Source organism: Ictidomys tridecemlineatus, chromosome 6 (assembly GCF_052094955.1).
Source record: "Ictidomys tridecemlineatus isolate mIctTri1 chromosome 6, mIctTri1.hap1, whole genome shotgun sequence".
Classification (NCBI taxonomy): Eukaryota; Metazoa; Chordata; class Mammalia; order Rodentia; family Sciuridae; genus Ictidomys; species Ictidomys tridecemlineatus.
This window is the reverse complement of record NC_135482.1, coordinates 6444553-6461880: the sequence shown is the minus strand read 5'-3', so window position 1 is coordinate 6461880 and position 17328 is coordinate 6444553. Positions and strand designations below refer to the sequence as shown.

The window sequence follows — 17328 nt, the reverse complement described above, 5'->3', positions numbered from 1 at the left end:
TGGGCAAGGGGTTGTACAGTTGATACCTACCACCCTTTCCCTTCTCCTCAGGTTGAACCGGCCCCTGACCCTCTCAGAGAAGATTGTATATGGACACCTAGATGACCCGGCCAACCAGGAGATTGAGCGAGGCAAGACATACCTGCGGTTACGGCCTGATCGTGTGGCTATGCAGGATGCCACAGCCCAGATGGCCATGCTGCAGTTCATCAGCAGTGGGCTTCCCAAGGTGGCTGTGCCATCCACAATCCACTGTGACCATCTGATCGAGGCCCAGGTTGGGGGTGAGAAAGACCTGCGCCGGGCTAAGGTGAGGCCCAAAGTAGCATGGGGGGCATGTAAGGTGTGTAACATGGGGGTGAGAGGAAGAGCTCTCATCCTGGGACCAGTGGGGGCACCGTGTCTAAGTTCTGTTTTGGGGACCTACCACTGAGTCCCTTTAACATTTTTATTTATTTATTAGCTTTACCACTGAGCTACATCCTCATCCCTTTTTTATTTTTTGAGACAAACTCTCATAAGGTTGTTAAGGGTCTTACTAAAATTGCTGAGACTAGTCTTGAACTTGCAGTCCTCCTGCCTTATCATCTTAAATAGATGAGATGATAGGCATGCACCACCATGTCTGGCATTTTTTTGTTTTGTTTTTTGAGACAGTGCTAAGTTGCCCAAGGTGGGCTTGAATTTGCTATCCTCCTGCTTCAGCCTCCCAAGTAGGTGGGATCATAGGTGTGTGCCACTGTGCCCTACTAATCACCTCCAAGTTCTCATGAACTCTTTGGTTTAGTCTGGTTTTGCTTTTTTTTTTTTTTTCCTAGTTCTGGAGATAGAACCCAGGGCCTTGGGCATGGTCAACAAGCATTGTACCACTTACACCCCTAGATCTAAACTTTTTAAACTTTTTTCTTTCCTGCTGTTTCCTAATACTGGAAATACCATTTGGTCATTGAAAATGTTAGAAAATACAGAGAATGCCTAGAGAAAAGGAAGATCATCCTTGATCTTACCACATTAGTGGCCCTTTTGGATTAGAAAAGTGCTGCCGACTCCTCATGATGTCTCATACTGGTGTATGGGTGGGGCAGTCACATTTCCTTTTCTGTTCAAGCAGTGAGGGGCTCATCTTGTCCACATCACACATGTGCTTTCTGCCCCCTCCTCTGGCCCTCTGAGGGCAGTGACCACTGGCTATCAGGGAGGTAGGCAATGGTCACTGTTTGTAACAGCACCATATAGTTGGATCCTATAACCACACGAGGGCATGCTTGGGCTAAAACTGATCTTAACTCCAGCTCCAGTGCTGTCTCATGCAGATTAACCTCCTTAGGGCCCTTTCTTCTTCTCTTGAGTTTTGCCTAACTAGACAAAAGTGGCCATATGCCAAACAGAAGAGATTTCTCCCTGAACTCCCCACCTTGTGAAACCTAACCCTGCTCCTTCTCTGAGGAGCCTCTGGGGCCTGTGTGTGCACTAATGTGGCAGCACTGGGCCTCCTGCTGCTAGCTCTGGGCCTTCCCAGTCTCTGCTTCCTACAGTGGGAGTGGCGACCCTCAGGGAGGCCATTGGCAGGAGCTGAATGCTGGCAGGGCTCCAGCAGCTAGCAGAAAGTGGGGCATGTGATTGAAAGTGCTCTGGCTTCCAGGGTCAGCACAGCTCAGAGCTTCTCAGACCCATGGGAAACACTTGGGGCAGCCTTCCCATTTAAGTCCTTTGTCCCTACCCTTTCCTACCCATTTGTGTCCTGGTCGCACTGTGCCTTTTTCCACTTGTCAGAAGAGGTGGTCACATTCCATGACTTTTTGCAGGATAAGAACTGCTCAAGGGCAGGGGCCTGGGACCTCTTCAGCCCAGAGGACAACTGTCCATAGCAGGGCCTTACTGTATGGAGATGCTCCTTCCCTTGCTTTATGGGTTCAGAATCTACTTGCTGGAGATGAGATTCCCAGAGTGATAGGATGTCAGAGCTCATTTCTTTGTTTATTCAACAAATATTTATTGAAGAGTCAGCATGTCAGATGCTATGCTAGGTGCTGGGGTTCATTGTGAACATGACAGATAAGGCCCAGCCTACATGATCTTGGGTCAGTAGAAAGATGGGGAGTGCTGAACAATCACAGAAATCATAATTGCACGTTTGGATATGTGTTAGGAAGGGAAAATGCAGGACTCTGAGATTATTAAAAAGAAGCCCTAATTTGCCAGAAGTGGTGGTACATGCCTATAATCCCAGTAGCTCTGGAGACTGAGGCAGGAGGATCTTAAGATTGAAGCCAGCTTTAGCAACTTAGTGAGACCCTGTCTCAAAAAAAATAAAAATAAAAAGAGCTAGGAATGTAGTTCAGTGGTTAAACACCCCTGGGTTCAATCCCTGATACCAGCTAGGTGCTCTCAGATTGAGTCTCATGCCCTCCTCCTCAGAAAGGGCAGCTTTATTTTTTGATAGGATGTTTCTCTCAGGCTCTGTGCTTGGGTGGTCCTGTTTTTAAGCCCTGGCTCCTGTTTAACCCTATGGTCTCCCATAAGTTATTTCACTTGTAAAGTGGACTTGATGACGATCTCTCCCTCCTTCAGGTGGGTAGTGAGGATGTATATAGCATGATGCCATTTCTGTAGGAGGCATTCATTCAGTAAATGTCAGCTGGGGTTACAGATGAGGTATCCGAGACTCACATGGGGAAGCAACATCCACATGAGCCACAGTGGAGCAGGGAGGTCCATGTGATCCCAGCACCTCCCTGCATCTTTAGCAGCCTGTCCTGTGTGGTATATTCCTTCAGTGTTGGCCTTGGCTGGGCACTTGAGTGCCAGAGGGACCGGTGGCAATTTTTTAGTCAGTTATTTTTACAAATGAGGAAACTGAGACCCAGGGCAGGTAGGGACTTGTACCAGAGCCACAACCCCAGCCAGCTGTCACAGAACTGAAGCTGTCTTTGCTCCCTTGCCTTTTTCCTGGGCCTGCCAGCTAAGACTGTGGGCCAACAGCCAAACCCCTCTGAAATTACTTTCAGAAGGTCTCCAAGAAAGGGCCTGTCTTCACAGTGCCAGCTTCTCAGTACCATGGGGAGGGGTGGAGTGAGGAGAGCATGGCAGAGGTCCTGCAGATGCAAACCGTGTTACTAATGCTCTGGTTATTGATTTGTCTTAATAGGACATAAACCAGGAAGTGTATAATTTCCTGGCAACTGCTGGTGCCAAGTATGGTGTGGGCTTCTGGAGGCCTGGATCTGGAATCATTCACCAGGTAAAGCAGTGCCCAGCCTGTCTCTGCAAGGGGCCCAAGCCCAGGCTGCACAGAGGTAACCAGAGAACACCTTCCTGATCTCCAGAGGCTGGGGACTCAAGCCCAAGAGAGCCAAGGGGGAGCAGGAGGATGTTTCACTCATCTCTCAGGTTCTTCTTCCTATTTGTAAATTAATTTTCATGTCAACTTACACACTCTCCATGTGAAGTAGTCCCTCCTAACCTCCCAGATACCTCACTTATATTTTTTGGTGGTGGTACTGCCAGTAGCAGGGATTGAACTCCTGGCCTTAAGTATATTAGGCAAGTGTTCTACCATTTAGTGAGCTACAGCCTTACCCTGGTAACCCATGTTTTAAAGTTGACCTATTTCTTTCTACCCAAGTGTTAAGCTTAGTATTTTGAAGATACTAACTCAGTTCACTGCTCACCATGACCCTATGAAGTAAGGGGTATTACTGTCCACACCTTGCAGATGAGGAAAATAAGTCAGAGAGGTTGATATACTTGCCCAGGGAACCTTTCTGGCTAATAATGGAACCTGGATTTATAGTAGGTGGTCTGGCCCACAGCAAGGGCTCTGCACCACCATGCTGCTCTGCTGCCTCTGTCATCCAGGAGCCCTTCCCACCCATGCAGACAGCTACTCTGATTCCATTTGGTCCTTTTATGTGATTCTTTACAACAGAGGTACCATAGGCCATTGGCCACGTTGACAAGGGACTCTTCTGTGTCCCTGCATGTTCCCTGGTAATATGCTTCACTTCCTTCAGAAGTTATTGTTGAGGACACTGGCTTGATATGTATGTGTCCGTTTATTATCATTTCATATGTATGAAACCTGCCCTATCCCTTTCCAAGGTAACCCTTCTCCCACCTCCATCCCAGGCCTTCCTGCAAGGAGCTGTCAGGCTTTCATCTGACCCCATCTGGGCCTCTGGCTCTGCTCCACTCTGAAACCAGAGCAAATAGCAAATCACTGCTCTGTACCTTCAGAACTTCGCCCTTGGTAGGACAGAGCTGTGAGATGACAGGTATACCATCCTTCAGGGGCCAGAGAGCCTCTCTATGCACGAGGACAGGGAGGCAGATGGATTATGAAAAGCACCCCAATCTAAATATTCCTCATTTCACCTCTACAAAGAATGAGACCTTATTGGCAGCTTCTAATCCAAATTTTGGAGCTGTCAGTGATAGTTGTTCACCCCTGCCTTTGGCTACCTACTCAGTGTTCAGTCTAATGGATTAATTCCTTGATAGAGAATGTTCCCAAGTGTTCATCTAGCTGGGGGTGGTGGCATATACCTGTAATCCCAGTGATTTGGAAGGCTGAGGCAGAAGGATCACAAGTTCAAGGCCAGCCTCAGCAATTTAGCAAGGTCCTGAGCAACTTAGTGAGATCCTGTCTCAAAAAATAAATAAAAAGGACTGGGATATGGCTTAGTGGTAAAGTGCTCCTGGGTTCAAATCTCAGTACCAAAAAAAAAAAAAAAGTGTTCATCGAAAGCAAGCCCCGATCCTTCCCCCTCGATGCCCTGTCCTCCATTGACCCAGCAGATCCTACTTCTCCACATTTTAGCTTTCTGGCTTCCTATTTAATTCCTTGGCTCTGTCTTTGCCCTGAATCAGGTCTCTTATGTGATCCTCTATGGGCTCCTTTGCATTATGTTCCTATTGTGGGAATAGGGACTGTGGCTTATTTACTCCTCTGTAGCTCTGGGGACAGATGGGTAGAGTTGGTCCTTGGGGTGTGTGTGTGTGTGTGTGTGTGTGTGTGTGTGTGTGTGTGTGTGTGTGTGTTATGATGCTGAGGCTGGGGAAGCCCTTAGACTTCTTTCCAGTTGAGCAGTGCAGAAACTCATGGCTTTTGTATTCCCACTGGCTCCCTAGTTCTTTCTTAGGGTCCCTGTGGGGGCTGGAACTAGTTCATAACAGAATTGCCCACCAAGGTGGGCACAGTGCCCACCCTGGACAGTACACTACATAAGACTGAGAGTATCATCAGCATCTTTCAGTTGTCACACTTATACCAGGCCCATCACAGGACACATTTACAAGCCAGTTTATCTGGTTCTTGCCACATCCCAGGGTTAAAGTGGTGTGGATATTTTTACTACTGTATTACAAATTAGGAAACTGAGGCACCGGGTGGCATTTATAGGCCCAGGCTACACAGCAGGAACTGCTTGTGTCCCAAGACCGGTTCTTCCTGGCTACACTGGAAATGGCTCGTACTAAATGGGGTCAGCCCCACAGGTCCCACCCTGGAGGAGCAGCTGGGCATGGCCAGGTGGCCTGGTATCAGTCGGGGGGAATTTTGCAAATCCCTTCTGGGTCCTACATCCTTTCTCTGCTGAGCAATTCTTGCATGCCAAGCAAGCACTTCACCACTGAGCTACCTCCCCAGCCTTCTGATGAGGTCTTCTAAGCTTAAGATCTTAAATTCTTTTTCAGATCATTTTGGAAAACTATGCCTACCCAGGGGTTCTCCTGATTGGCACTGACTCCCACACCCCCAATGGTGGTGGCCTAGGGGGCATCTGTATTGGAGTTGGGGGTGCTGATGCAGTGGACGTCATGGCTGGCATCCCCTGGGAGCTGAAGTGCCCAAAGGTAAGGTTGGTGGGCATGAATGGGGGACTGTTGGCCAGAAGGGCTGAGAGAGTAGGTTAGGCTTAAGTTTCATTTGGAGGGAGACAGGGATGAATGAGCAGAGTGTTAGCAGCAGGATTCATTGACTTCTGGTTGGCATGTGGCCCACGGGGTTGGTAATTGCCATCTCACCCACCTCATCTTCAGGTGATTGGTGTGAAGCTGACAGGCTCCCTCTCTGGTTGGACCTCACCCAAAGATGTGATCCTGAAGGTAGCAGGCATCCTAACGGTGAAAGGTGGCACAGGTGCCATTGTGGAATACCACGGGCCTGGTGTGGACTCCATCTCCTGCACTGGTGAGGAAAGTTGCTACAGGATGTGGCCCTCATCCTGTATTGGGCTGGGTATTTGGCCTGCAGTTGAACAGCAGAAGTATTGAATAACCTTCCAGAACATTGTTCAGGCAGTGTGGGGGTTGGGGTAGACAGGAAGTTGTGGAGTTGATCTCCCTTCTTATAGTTCCCTTCTCCAGTCTTGGCTTTAACCCTGGGCCTCCAGGGATAAGTGCCTGCTGCCAATAGGTGGCCCCGAGAGTGAAGAAGGAAATGAAGCAGCTCCTTGGTGTGAAGAGGGGCATGCACCCCTAATAGGTGTCCCATACCAGCTGCTCAGCCAGACCCACAAACCCTGTTTCTTTACAGGCATGGCAACAATTTGCAACATGGGCGCAGAAATTGGGGCTACCACTTCAGTGTTCCCTTACAACCACAGGATGAAGAAATACCTGAACAAGACAGGCCGGGCAGGTGAGCTGGCAAGGGCAGAGTGGTCTGGTCCCTGGTGCCCTCTACAGGAAGCTCCAGAAATGATATGGACCTCCTTTGTGTAATTGCTGCCTTAGTAGGGGTAGGAGGGGAAATATATGGAACAAGAACCAGCTTCCCTGCCTCCCCCAGCAACTTCCCTGAGTTTCTAGTTTGGTTTCTTTGAAGTTCAGAGGAAGAAATAAGGTGCTGGGGTCTGGAAATGGAGGAGAGCAAGAGCCCAGGGGGGAGAGTTCAGCCTCCAGAGTCCTGCTTGGAGGCCCTTTCCTCCTTTTTTTCACTGTGTGACTTCTCCAGAACTGTGCTCTCCATCTCTAGGAAGCCTTCCCTCACTAGTTAGTGCTTCTCCATTCCTGTGTCCCCACGTACCTCTCCTATCATACTGGCACGGTCCCTGTGCTGTGTGCGTTGTTCCTTTGTGGGTTCAGTTAGTCTGGGGTCTGGTGTTGGGCAGGTGCCAGGTCACTGGCTCAGATGGGTGGATGGAATCTCAAGACCACATTCTGTTTCACATGCTTCACTTCCCTCCCCTGCTCATTCCAGACATTGCCAATCTAGCTGAGGAATTCAAGGATCATTTGGTACCGGACCCTGGCTGCCAGTATGACCAAGTCATTGAAATTAACCTCAATGAGGTAAGGAAGGAAACTAGGTTTGGGGGACTTCTGAGAGTGGGGCAAGTCCAGCCTGCACACTCAGTAGTGCTCATGGCCCTTGGTTCTCTAGTCCCCTACAGACTGCTACCTGAACCAGGCAGAAATGGAGGGGAGGGAAGAGGGGTGTTTATGACCAATCAGAAACCCAGAATCCGGAGTTGGTTTCCCCTCACCCCAACTTTAGTAGAGGCTGAGATTTCACCCTGAAGCATTGAAATTTAGCGGGCCAGGCCCAGCAGGACTTGGTACCCTGAGACATACAGACCAGAGCAGACATTCAGAGAGCCAGAAGAAAGGCAGACTGAAGCAATGGAAACCAGTCTTATGAAGTTGAATGCTGGCCCTGCCACTGAGGCTCTGCGGCCTTGAGCAGGTTGCTTAATCTCTCTGTGCCACACTACATGTGTGAGAGCCAAGGCAGGTGTGAGTTCAGTGGGTTTATCCATGTAATTAACAGTCATTCATATTTATTGAGAGTTTACTGTGTGCCAGGCAGTTCACTGCGCACATCACTTGTGTGTGTGTGTGTGTGTGTGTGTGTGTGTGTGTGTGAGAGAGAGAATATGTGTGTGTGGTGTACTGAGGATCCAACCCAGGACCTAGTGCATGCTAGGTAAGCATTCTACCCCTGAGCCACTGTGCTGCCATGCTTAGCCCTTCATATTGATTACATGGAAAACATCTGCCCTTAAGTCCTTGTTTGTCAGATGATTCCAAAACAACGTAGTTTACAGTAAGGCACATACAACCAACTGCTGTGGTACGTAAACACCTGTAATCCCAGCTACAGGAGGCTGAGACAGGAAGGTTGCAAGTTCAAGGCCAATCTCAGCAATTTAATGAAACCTTGTCTCAAAAAAATTTTTTTTAAAAAGGACAAAAAAAAGACTGAGGATGTAGCTCAGTGGTAGTGTGCTTGCCTAGCATATGTAAGGCCCTAAGTTCAACCCCAAGCACCACACCAAAAGCATTATAGTTGGGGAGATGATGGACTTACTAGATAGGCATTCATTCCATGCCTCTGCCATGCCCTAGCTACACGACCTTGTGTGAGGCTACTTACTTCTGAGCTTTAGCTCCTGTGTGTGCAGAGAGGAGATGAGGACAGCCTGGTAGAGCTGGCGTATCCCAGGAGCTGATGCGAGTTCAGATCTTCTGCCCACATATTTCCCACAGTGAGGTTTATGCTATGATGACAGGAGTCTGACTCCCTCGAGGGATCTGGAAAGGCTGTGAACTGTCATTGTCACTCAAACGTATTCCTACCTTTCTCTTTCAATTCTTTATGTCCCCATCTTATAGCTGAAGCCACACATCAATGGACCCTTCACCCCTGACCTGGCTCACCCTGTGGCAGAAGTTGGCACTGTGGCAGAGAAGGAAGGATGGCCTCTGGACATCCGAGTGGGTGAGCACCTTCCATCTGGTTGGGTTAGCAGGTCTCTGGGCTAGCTGCTCTACCCAGGCATGCCCTGTGGTGCTTCCAAAAAGAGGTACTTTCTATAAAATTGCCTTTGCTTGGTATACAAGAATATTAACAAGAGGAATTTTTAAAACACCTCTAAATTCAACTCCCAAGCAGAAACAAACTTTTTGTTGTTGTTGTTACTGGGAATTAAACCCAAGGTATTCTATCATTGAGCCTCATTCCCAGGTGCCTCCCCACCCCCACATTTTCTTTGAGACAGGGTCTTACTAAGTTACCCGGGCTAGCCTTGAACTTGTCGTCCTCTTGCTTCAGCCTCCTGAGTCACTGGAATTACAGATGTCCACCATTGCATCTGACAAGATACAAGAAACATGCTCTTTGAGTTATACTGTATTTCTCTGTACATATTTCACATGCATGTATTTGTGTGTATTTCTTTTTTGTAAAACACAAATCTTACCAGCCACACTTCTTTATTTTACATGGTTATGCATATGTGGACAGAGGTATTCAGTGTCCCTTGTTTCTCCTGCTGTGAGGTGGTATGCATGACTGTAAAGAGCCTGGACCCTGGTGCCACAAGGCCTGAGTTTGAATCCTGCCTTGGCCACTTGTTAACTGGGTACCTTGAGCAAACTGCTTTCCCCTCTGCCTGGTTCTCCATCTGTGAAGCAGGAGTGATAGACTTGCCTTCAAAGTTGTCTGGAGGAGTGACAAGTTATTATGTGAAAAGTGTCTTGTATGGTATCTGGCATTAGTGTTACATAAAGCACTCACCCCAATTAGTTGAAGTAAATTTTTAATATTTAGGAAATAAATTGCCAAATTGTTAAGAGAAACTATCTTCACATCTGTAGGTCATGCAGTATTGTTCAGTTTTTATCGAGTTTTATGAGTAACTGACAAACATTTTAAAGAGATCTCTTGTTACCTGGATTATAAAGCAGTAAAGAAAACAGAAAATAAGACAGGCCCCAAAGGTGTATACTTGTAATCCCATCTAAAGTTTGGGGCCAGTTTAGGCAACTTGGCGAGACCCTTCCTAAAAACAAAAAGCACTGAGGATATAACTCAGTGATAGAGTACTTGCCTAGGGTGTGCAAGGCCCTGGGTTCCACCCTGGCACTGCAAAAACAAAACAAAAAACTGGAAATATAAAGGAAATAAATTAGACTCATTTATCAGCCCCCTACCCAGCAATGCTTACAGTTCATGTGTTTCAATTAGTATAAACCTTCTGGTGTATGTACACATGCACATGGTGTAAAATGAATTAACACTCCTCACATATGTTCAGTGTCATGGTCAGAGACTCCAGATTCTTCCCTGGAATGGCTGTTCACAGGAGCCTGCCCTTTACTGTTGGATATTTAAGTTGCTTCCTACTTGTCTCTGTTAAAAACAGTGTCTAACCAGCCCAGTTGGCAAACTCTTTGGACTAGGTCTGGATAGTTTAAGGTTGGGTAGAGACCTCTGGTCACTGTCTCCTTCTGACCCTTGACCGTACCATCCACAATACACCAGGCCTGATCGGTAGCTGCACCAATTCAAGCTATGAGGACATGGGGCGCTCAGCAGCTGTGGCCAAGCAGGCATTGGCCCATGGACTCAAGTGCAAGTCCCAGTTCACCATCACACCAGGCTCTGAGCAGATCCGTGCCACCATTGAACGGGATGGCTATGTGAGTGCCCATCTACCCCTACCCCACTGCTGAGTAATGTGGTTGTAGAGTGGGACAAGCCACAGCCTATTGGGCCAGAGGGGGTGTAGGTCCCAGTGGCTGCCATAGGGTTCCAGTATAGTCTTCATCCTGCAAGCTATTCACCTGCCCTTTTTCCCATCAGCCACTTGCCTGCTCCTGACAGTTCCCTGTCTTCTCTCTCTCCAGGCACAGATCCTGAGGGATGTGGGCGGCATTGTCCTGGCCAATGCATGTGGCCCTTGTATTGGCCAGTGGGACAGGTAAGAAGCACAACTTTGATAGGATAGCCCCTTATATACTGGAGTATTCATACCCACTAATTGAAGGGAGACATTGTTGGGGTGGAGAGAAGACTCAAGTCCAAAGCCTCTGGCTCCAGAGACTGCTGTACATTAGAAGACCTAGCCAGACAAGGGGATGCAGAGCCTGCAGGGGCACCAAGTGACTGTGGCTGTGGCTGAAGCCTGAACTGGCAGGAAGAAGCCAGCAAGGCCACATTCTCTTGGACACAGCCAGGGACTTGGGTATGAAAGGAGGCAGCTGCCCTCGTCAGGAAACTCGGGCTTGGATCTGGGCTCTTCCTCTGTCTTTGTGGTCTCAGACAAGGCCCAGTGATCCAAATACCCTCCTGGGTCATGAACAAGGCATGTGCTGTAGGAAACCTGCCCATCTCACCTCAGGACAGGATAGGTGACACCATATAGCCCTAATCTTGTCCCCTTTGACCTGGCAGGAAGGACATCAAGAAGGGAGAGAAGAACACAATTGTTACTTCCTACAACAGGAATTTCACAGGCCGCAATGATGCAAATCCTGAGACCCATGCTTTTGTCACGTCCCCAGAGGTAGGACTACCTGGCCAGGCTCTAGCCTGGTGAAAAAAGGGTTTCAGGGCTGCTGAGGAGGGTGGCATTAAAGGGCAAAGGAGTTTCTGAATAGAACCAAGGGCCCTGGTCTCCCAATCCCTCAAGCATTGTGCTTCCTGGGTCTCCCTCAAATCATAGGATTGTGAGATGTTGTTTACAACACAGCATTTATGAACATTGAATATGAAATCTAACTAGTTGGGATAAACCCTAGTCCTTTCTCTAGTCTATCAGGGTTACATGAGAACATATGTGGAGTTCTGGCTTGCAGTTCTTTTTTGAGACAAGGGTCTTCTATTTTGCTTACTATGTTGCCCAGTCTGGCCTTGAGTTCCTCAGCTCAAATGATCCTTCTGCCTTACCCTCCCAAGTAGCTGGGACTAAAGGCACACACCACTCACTGCACCAGCTCTAATTTCTGGATACATTTCTAATTTTTCTAGTAAAAGTTAGGCCTTGCTATTATGGTGAGCACTGAGCGAGCTGACGTGCCCCAGGCAGTTGGTAGGTTTCCTGCCTTGCCATCACTGGCACATGGTTATTCTCTTTTTTGTATGAATGTTCTAGAATGTTTGTATTTCTTTGCAAAGGAGATTGCAGCTCTTGTACTTTCCACATGCTGTCCACCTAGGAGCATTTCATCACTGCAGAATTTCAATGCTGGGGCTTTTCCTTGTCTGCCCAGGACACAGGGGACTGGAGAATGCTACAGTAGTGTTTGCCTAACCTGTGGGAGAATGCTAAGCTTGGGCCCCAACAGCAGTGGTAAGGCCAGATGGCCTTTGCATCCTTGAGTCTTCTGCAGCACAATGGCCCATGATCCCAAAGACAGTTCTGCAGTTCTGGCCTCTTAAGAAAAGGGACTTGGGATGAACATAGACGTTTCCTGGTTTATGTGTGTGTTTGTTTTGGTACCAGGGATTGAAGTCATAGGCACTTGACCAATGAGCCACATCCCCAGCCCTATTTTGTATTTTTATTTAGAGACAGATCTCACTCAGTTGCTTAGCGCCTCATTTTTTGCTGAGGCTGGCTTTGAACTTGTGGTTCTCCTACCTCAGCCTCCTGAGCTGCTGGGATTACATGTGTGTGCCACCGCACCCGGCCACTTCCTGGTTTTTGTTCTCAGTTTGGTCTAGGCTTCAGCTGGAATGGGGAGGGTAAATGTGATGGTTAGGCTCACCAGCAAACTGGCTTCTTCCATTTCAGATTGTCACAGCCTTGGCCATCGCAGGAACCCTCAAGTTCAACCCAGAAACTGACTTCCTGACAGGCAAGGATGGCAAGAAGTTCAAGCTGGAGGCTCCGGATGCAGATGAGCTGCCCCGAGCGGTGAGCAGGCACTGTCACTCTTCTGTCAGTCTCTGAAGGCCTGCTTCGGCCTGGGTGCCTCAGAGCCATTGCTGGTTGCTGTGTGGCCAAGACATTTCTCAACATCTGGGGCTGGCCCCTCTTGTGCAGGCAGGGGTGACAATGTTAGTGAAAATGAAGCAGCTATATTCTCTGGGAGGAAGTGGCTTGGGGCAGGGGAACGCTTGCTTGCTCTGAGAGCCATCTCTATGGGGAATAAAAATCCAGCACTCAGCATTCTCTGTCCCCTGCTACAGGAGTTTGACCCAGGACAGGACACCTACCAGCATCCCCCCAAGGATAGCAGTGGGCAGCGGGTAGATGTGAGCCCTACCAGTCAGCGCCTGCAGCTCCTGGAGCCTTTTGACAAGTGGGACGGCAAAGACCTAGAGGACCTGCAGATCCTTATCAAGGTCAGCAGCAAGAGGACTGGCAGAACTGCTGGGGCTCCCAGTTCCCTGAGCATCAGGAAAGATTAGGAACCCATTGGGAGCAAGGGTGGATGGTCAAGATGAAGGTGGGACAGGAAGGGAGTTTCGTGGGCACCTGGACAACATCTCTAACAACTTGCTCATCAGTGCCATCAACATTGAAAATGGCAAAGCCAACTCCGTGCGCAATGCTGTCACCCAGGAGTTTGTCCCTGTCCCTGATGCTGCCCGCTACTACAAGAGGAGAAAGGGCATTGTAGCCTGGGCTTCCCCTTCTCTATGGCCCAAGCCGAGTAGGGCTGGTTCTGACTAGCTGTTGTCCGGGGCTCACTCATCGGACATGTATGACTATACAGTGGGTTTCCACATCTCTGGCTTCACTGACCAGGCTCCTGAAGCTGTGGATTCCTCCTGACCCCTGCTGAACACTATTGGTGTGGCCTATGTGTGGGAGCTGAGCTGAGCCTTTATTTGTGGCCAGGGACCTCAAACCCATGTCTGACATTAATTTATATGTTTACTAAGGGGTCTTGTACCCCTGTGACACAGCCAGTATTGAGTCCATGTGACGTGAGACTGATCAGCCAATAGCCAGGAATCCAGTGTCCCAGGCTCTCTGTGTCTAACATGAAGTCTGTTTAATCTTCCACCTTGGACAGTTTTTAATTGAGGCCTAGGCCTGGAGAGGAAGTGGGCAGATACATCTATCTTCCCTTTAAGTGTCCTATCCCATGAGGGAGTATCCTGCCCTAGGGACAGAGAAGTTGTTGAGGGGTGGTTGTCTTGACTGAGCCTGGCAACACCAGGACTGCAGACTACATGTCCAGAAACTGCTTCCCTGGTCACTTCTCTTGGGTCCTGGGCCTGCCTGCTACCTGCCTCTGGAAGGCGGCTTCTTCCCTTTACCATTCACCAGCCCCATACTGACCTCTGTCACCTCTGCTCACTCATCAAGGTCAAAGGGAAGTGTACCACAGACCACATCTCAGCTGCAGGTCCCTGGCTCAAGTTTCGTGGGCACCTGGACAACATCTCTAACAACTTGCTCATCGGTGCCATCAACATTGAAAATGGCAAAGCCAACTCCGTGCGCAATGCTGTCACCCAGGAGTTTGGCCCTGTCCCTGACACTGCCCGCTACTACAAGGTAGGGCAAAGTCAGTGAGGGGCAGTGCTGGGAACCACTCTCCTGAGGGCATGCAGGGCAGGCACTGGGAAGACATGGGGAATGGAAACAGGGAGGCGGGCAACCACTTTCTAAGAGGGAACTGCCATCTGGAAGGAAGGAAGGAAAGCCCTTCAGCCACTCCCCTGCAGCTCAGGTGGGCAGAGCTGGGTGCACACACCCAGGAGCTGATAGTGAGAGGAGCACTGTTGGCAGATGTTTGACCCAGTTCTGAGAATGGAGAATGTTGGAAGAAACTGTGGAGGAAAGAGAAACTGCCTTGGGAAATCAGAGAGGAGCCTGAGGCTCAGAGAAGAAGAAAAGAGCTGTGCAGGCCTTAAGGGAATGGGCAATGAGGATCCACAGTCAGCCCGGCCCGGCCAGAAGCCAGGGAGCAAGGAGTTTGGGGACAAGGTTAGAGGAACCAAGGGACTGCCAAGGTTAGAGGCAGAGCCAGAGTCCAAAGCTTTTTGACTCTTTCTACTTTGAGAAATGAACAGAACCAAGACTAATCCCAAGTCCTGGCCCATCAGTATCTCCGGGCACCCCTGGTGGCTGGACAGGGCACAGTGGGTGCTCACTGCACCCCAGAGCCCACACCAGCTGTACAAGAGCCTTGTCTCCCCTGCCTACTATAACCACAGCTCTGCCCCACTCTGACCTCCATTTTTCTCACTCTGCACTAAGCCCCAGTGTTGTGACTTCTGTGTCCACTGCAGACAGGCAGGCAGGGCCCATGTCCACCTGCTGCTGCCCCTCAGGGCCTAGTTGGACCCAGTCAGTCCACTCTGACTTCAGCTGCCCTTCAGAGCAGAAGAGGAAAGCCCCTCTAGCCCTTCCCTCATGGGCTTCAGTATGCGCAGGGGCTACTGGGAGGTGCATGCCTTCCTCTGCCTCACGACGAGCTCCCCTTGCCCGGCAGAAACACGGCATCAGGTGGGTGGTGATTGGAGATGAGAATTATGGTGAGGGCTCCAGCCGGGAGCATGCAGCGCTGGAGCCTCGCCACCTTGGTGGCCGGGCCATCATCACTAAGAGCTTCGCCAGGATCCACGGTGAGTGGGAGTCCACACCCAGCCATTCCTATTGCCCTTCACTCAGAGCCCAAGGTCACCCACCCTGCCAGCAGCCTACTTGGTCCTGGAGCCAAGTGCCTAGCTCCCAGTCTATGTCTAACCATCAGCCCCTTCTCAGGTTTACATTGCCCAAATCTAATGTCCACAGCTTCCTATCAGCTCTGGTCTTGCTTCCACACTTGAAGACCAGAGCAGTTGAAATCCAGGACACATGATGAGAGAGTCTGTTCTCATTGTGAACATGTCTACCAGGAAGGCCTCACAGAGACATCTACACCAAGGCATACCCCTTCAGGTGTCCCTAGCGAAAGGGAGCATGTCACTGGGACTTTAGTAGACCTGAACCCTCTAGTCATTGTGTTTGTTCCCAGTAGCAGGACCAGAGGTGTCTGCCAAGGTCCCAACCAGATTTAGAAAATGATATATTCCTTGGACTGGTAAAGGTCCCTGAAGGGGAAGAGGAAGGTAAGGCTGGGGACCAGCAAACACCACCCTATTAACTGAGTGTGCCTCTGTCTTCCAGAAACCAACCTGAAGAAGCAGGGCCTATTGCCTCTCACCTTTGCTGACCCTGCTGACTACAACAAGATACACCCTGTGGACAAGCTGACCATTCAGGGCTTGAAGGACTTTGCCCCCGGCAAGGTCAGAGGGCAGGGAAGGAGCATAGACAGGCTAGGGTCCTCCTGGGTGGAAGATTGGGGCAGCCACTTTCCCTTCCCGCTGTCCCTGCAGCTCCTCCAAGTGAGCTGGAAGGGCCCTTAAGTTCTCTAGGCAAATCCCAGACAGGAAGAGAAGTGCCTTTGCAGAGCCAAGGGTGGAGCCAGCCCAGGCTTCCCCAGTGTGATCCACTGGCCCCAGGACCCCCCTCTGGGTGGCACTGAGGCCCAGATCTGCCTAGGACTTACTTTGCCTAAAGGTCTCCAAATCCCTTGGCAACTTCGGGGCCCAAAGCAGCTACCCCAGGCTGGCTTCTCCCTACCTTCCCATTCCTGCCCCAACTCAACCCTGCCAGTGGTCATGTTGCTAGGAACATTTATGGCTCTTTACCTACACCTGCCTCCCCCATTGCAGCCCCTGAAATGCATCATCAAGCACCCCAACGGGACCCAGGAGACCATCCTCCTGAACCATACCTTCAATGAGACGCAGATCGAGTGGTTCCGTGCAGGCAGTGCTCTGAACAGGATGAAGGAGCTGCAGCAGTAAGGAAGGGCCCTGCTCTGCCCCAACCCCTGCCCACGCTGGTGTCATTACAAGTGCAGTTCCACATGCATCGTCAGGGCCACTGGTCCATCCAATCATGGCTTCCTACTCCGGGATGGTGTGACCAGACGTGCTTCCTGGTCTTTCCCACCTCAGCCCACTCAGTGACCCATGGTGGGGGCTTCTTAAAATCAATTACCAGCCCCCTGCCTTCCCATTTTTAGTTTCAAATCTTGAGCAGCGCCACATGACTGTATTTATTTTTATGACAACACTCCCCTCTAAAGAAGTTTTTATTCTGCCTGTTCATTTGGTGGCTGAAGGATTTTAGAGGACATTTTTTTCTTGCAAGAAAAATAAGAATCCAAATTCATTGACTGTTCCTGCGTGAGTGGTGGTCTCTGCTGTTTGTACCAACTCCAGGGTTCAGGGAAGGCCTTTTTAGCCAAAGTCAGTGGACACCCCACAGTCACATCTGGAGCCCAGTTGCTGCTGTGAAGGAGATGTGAGCTGTGGCAGAAAGGCCCTCCTGCACTTGCACCAGCTATACAGGCATGGCCCTAGATCCCATGGTTTTCCTGGTGGGAAAGAGCCTCTTGGAGAGAGAACCCACCTTCTTCCCTTGGGCACTGATGGCATGATATTGTTAATCACTCTAATCACTCTGAGGGATGGCCTGTGTATCTTACAGATAAGGTCATGACTGGAATATGCTATATAATGTTCTGTCCCTTTAGCATGGTGAAAAATAGGGTCCCCCTGAGGTTACATAGGCTGACACTGCCCAG

The 17328-nt window shown here is 49.7% G+C and overlaps 1 protein-coding gene across 1 annotated transcript in view; it reads left to right on the top strand.

Moving 5' to 3' along the window:
• The window catches only part of Aco2 (aconitase 2), a 45027-nt gene extending 28105 nt beyond the window's left edge, over nucleotides 1–16922 (top strand). The window contains exons 3-18 of the mRNA XM_005322206.5: nucleotides 52–310; nucleotides 3149–3241; nucleotides 5695–5853; nucleotides 6040–6190; nucleotides 6536–6640; nucleotides 7202–7293; nucleotides 8617–8722; nucleotides 10268–10425; nucleotides 10633–10706; nucleotides 11180–11291; nucleotides 12522–12644; nucleotides 12920–13075; nucleotides 14049–14240; nucleotides 15181–15313; nucleotides 15858–15979; nucleotides 16409–16922. Of these exons, the coding sequence (XP_005322263.1) occupies nucleotides 52–310; nucleotides 3149–3241; nucleotides 5695–5853; nucleotides 6040–6190; nucleotides 6536–6640; nucleotides 7202–7293; nucleotides 8617–8722; nucleotides 10268–10425; nucleotides 10633–10706; nucleotides 11180–11291; nucleotides 12522–12644; nucleotides 12920–13075; nucleotides 14049–14240; nucleotides 15181–15313; nucleotides 15858–15979; nucleotides 16409–16543 (2170 nt within the window). The 3' untranslated portion in view covers nucleotides 16544–16922. The remainder of the gene's footprint in view (nucleotides 1–51; nucleotides 311–3148; nucleotides 3242–5694; nucleotides 5854–6039; nucleotides 6191–6535; nucleotides 6641–7201; nucleotides 7294–8616; nucleotides 8723–10267; nucleotides 10426–10632; nucleotides 10707–11179; nucleotides 11292–12521; nucleotides 12645–12919; nucleotides 13076–14048; nucleotides 14241–15180; nucleotides 15314–15857; nucleotides 15980–16408) is intronic.
• The last annotated feature ends 406 nt before the right edge of the window (nucleotides 16923–17328 follow it).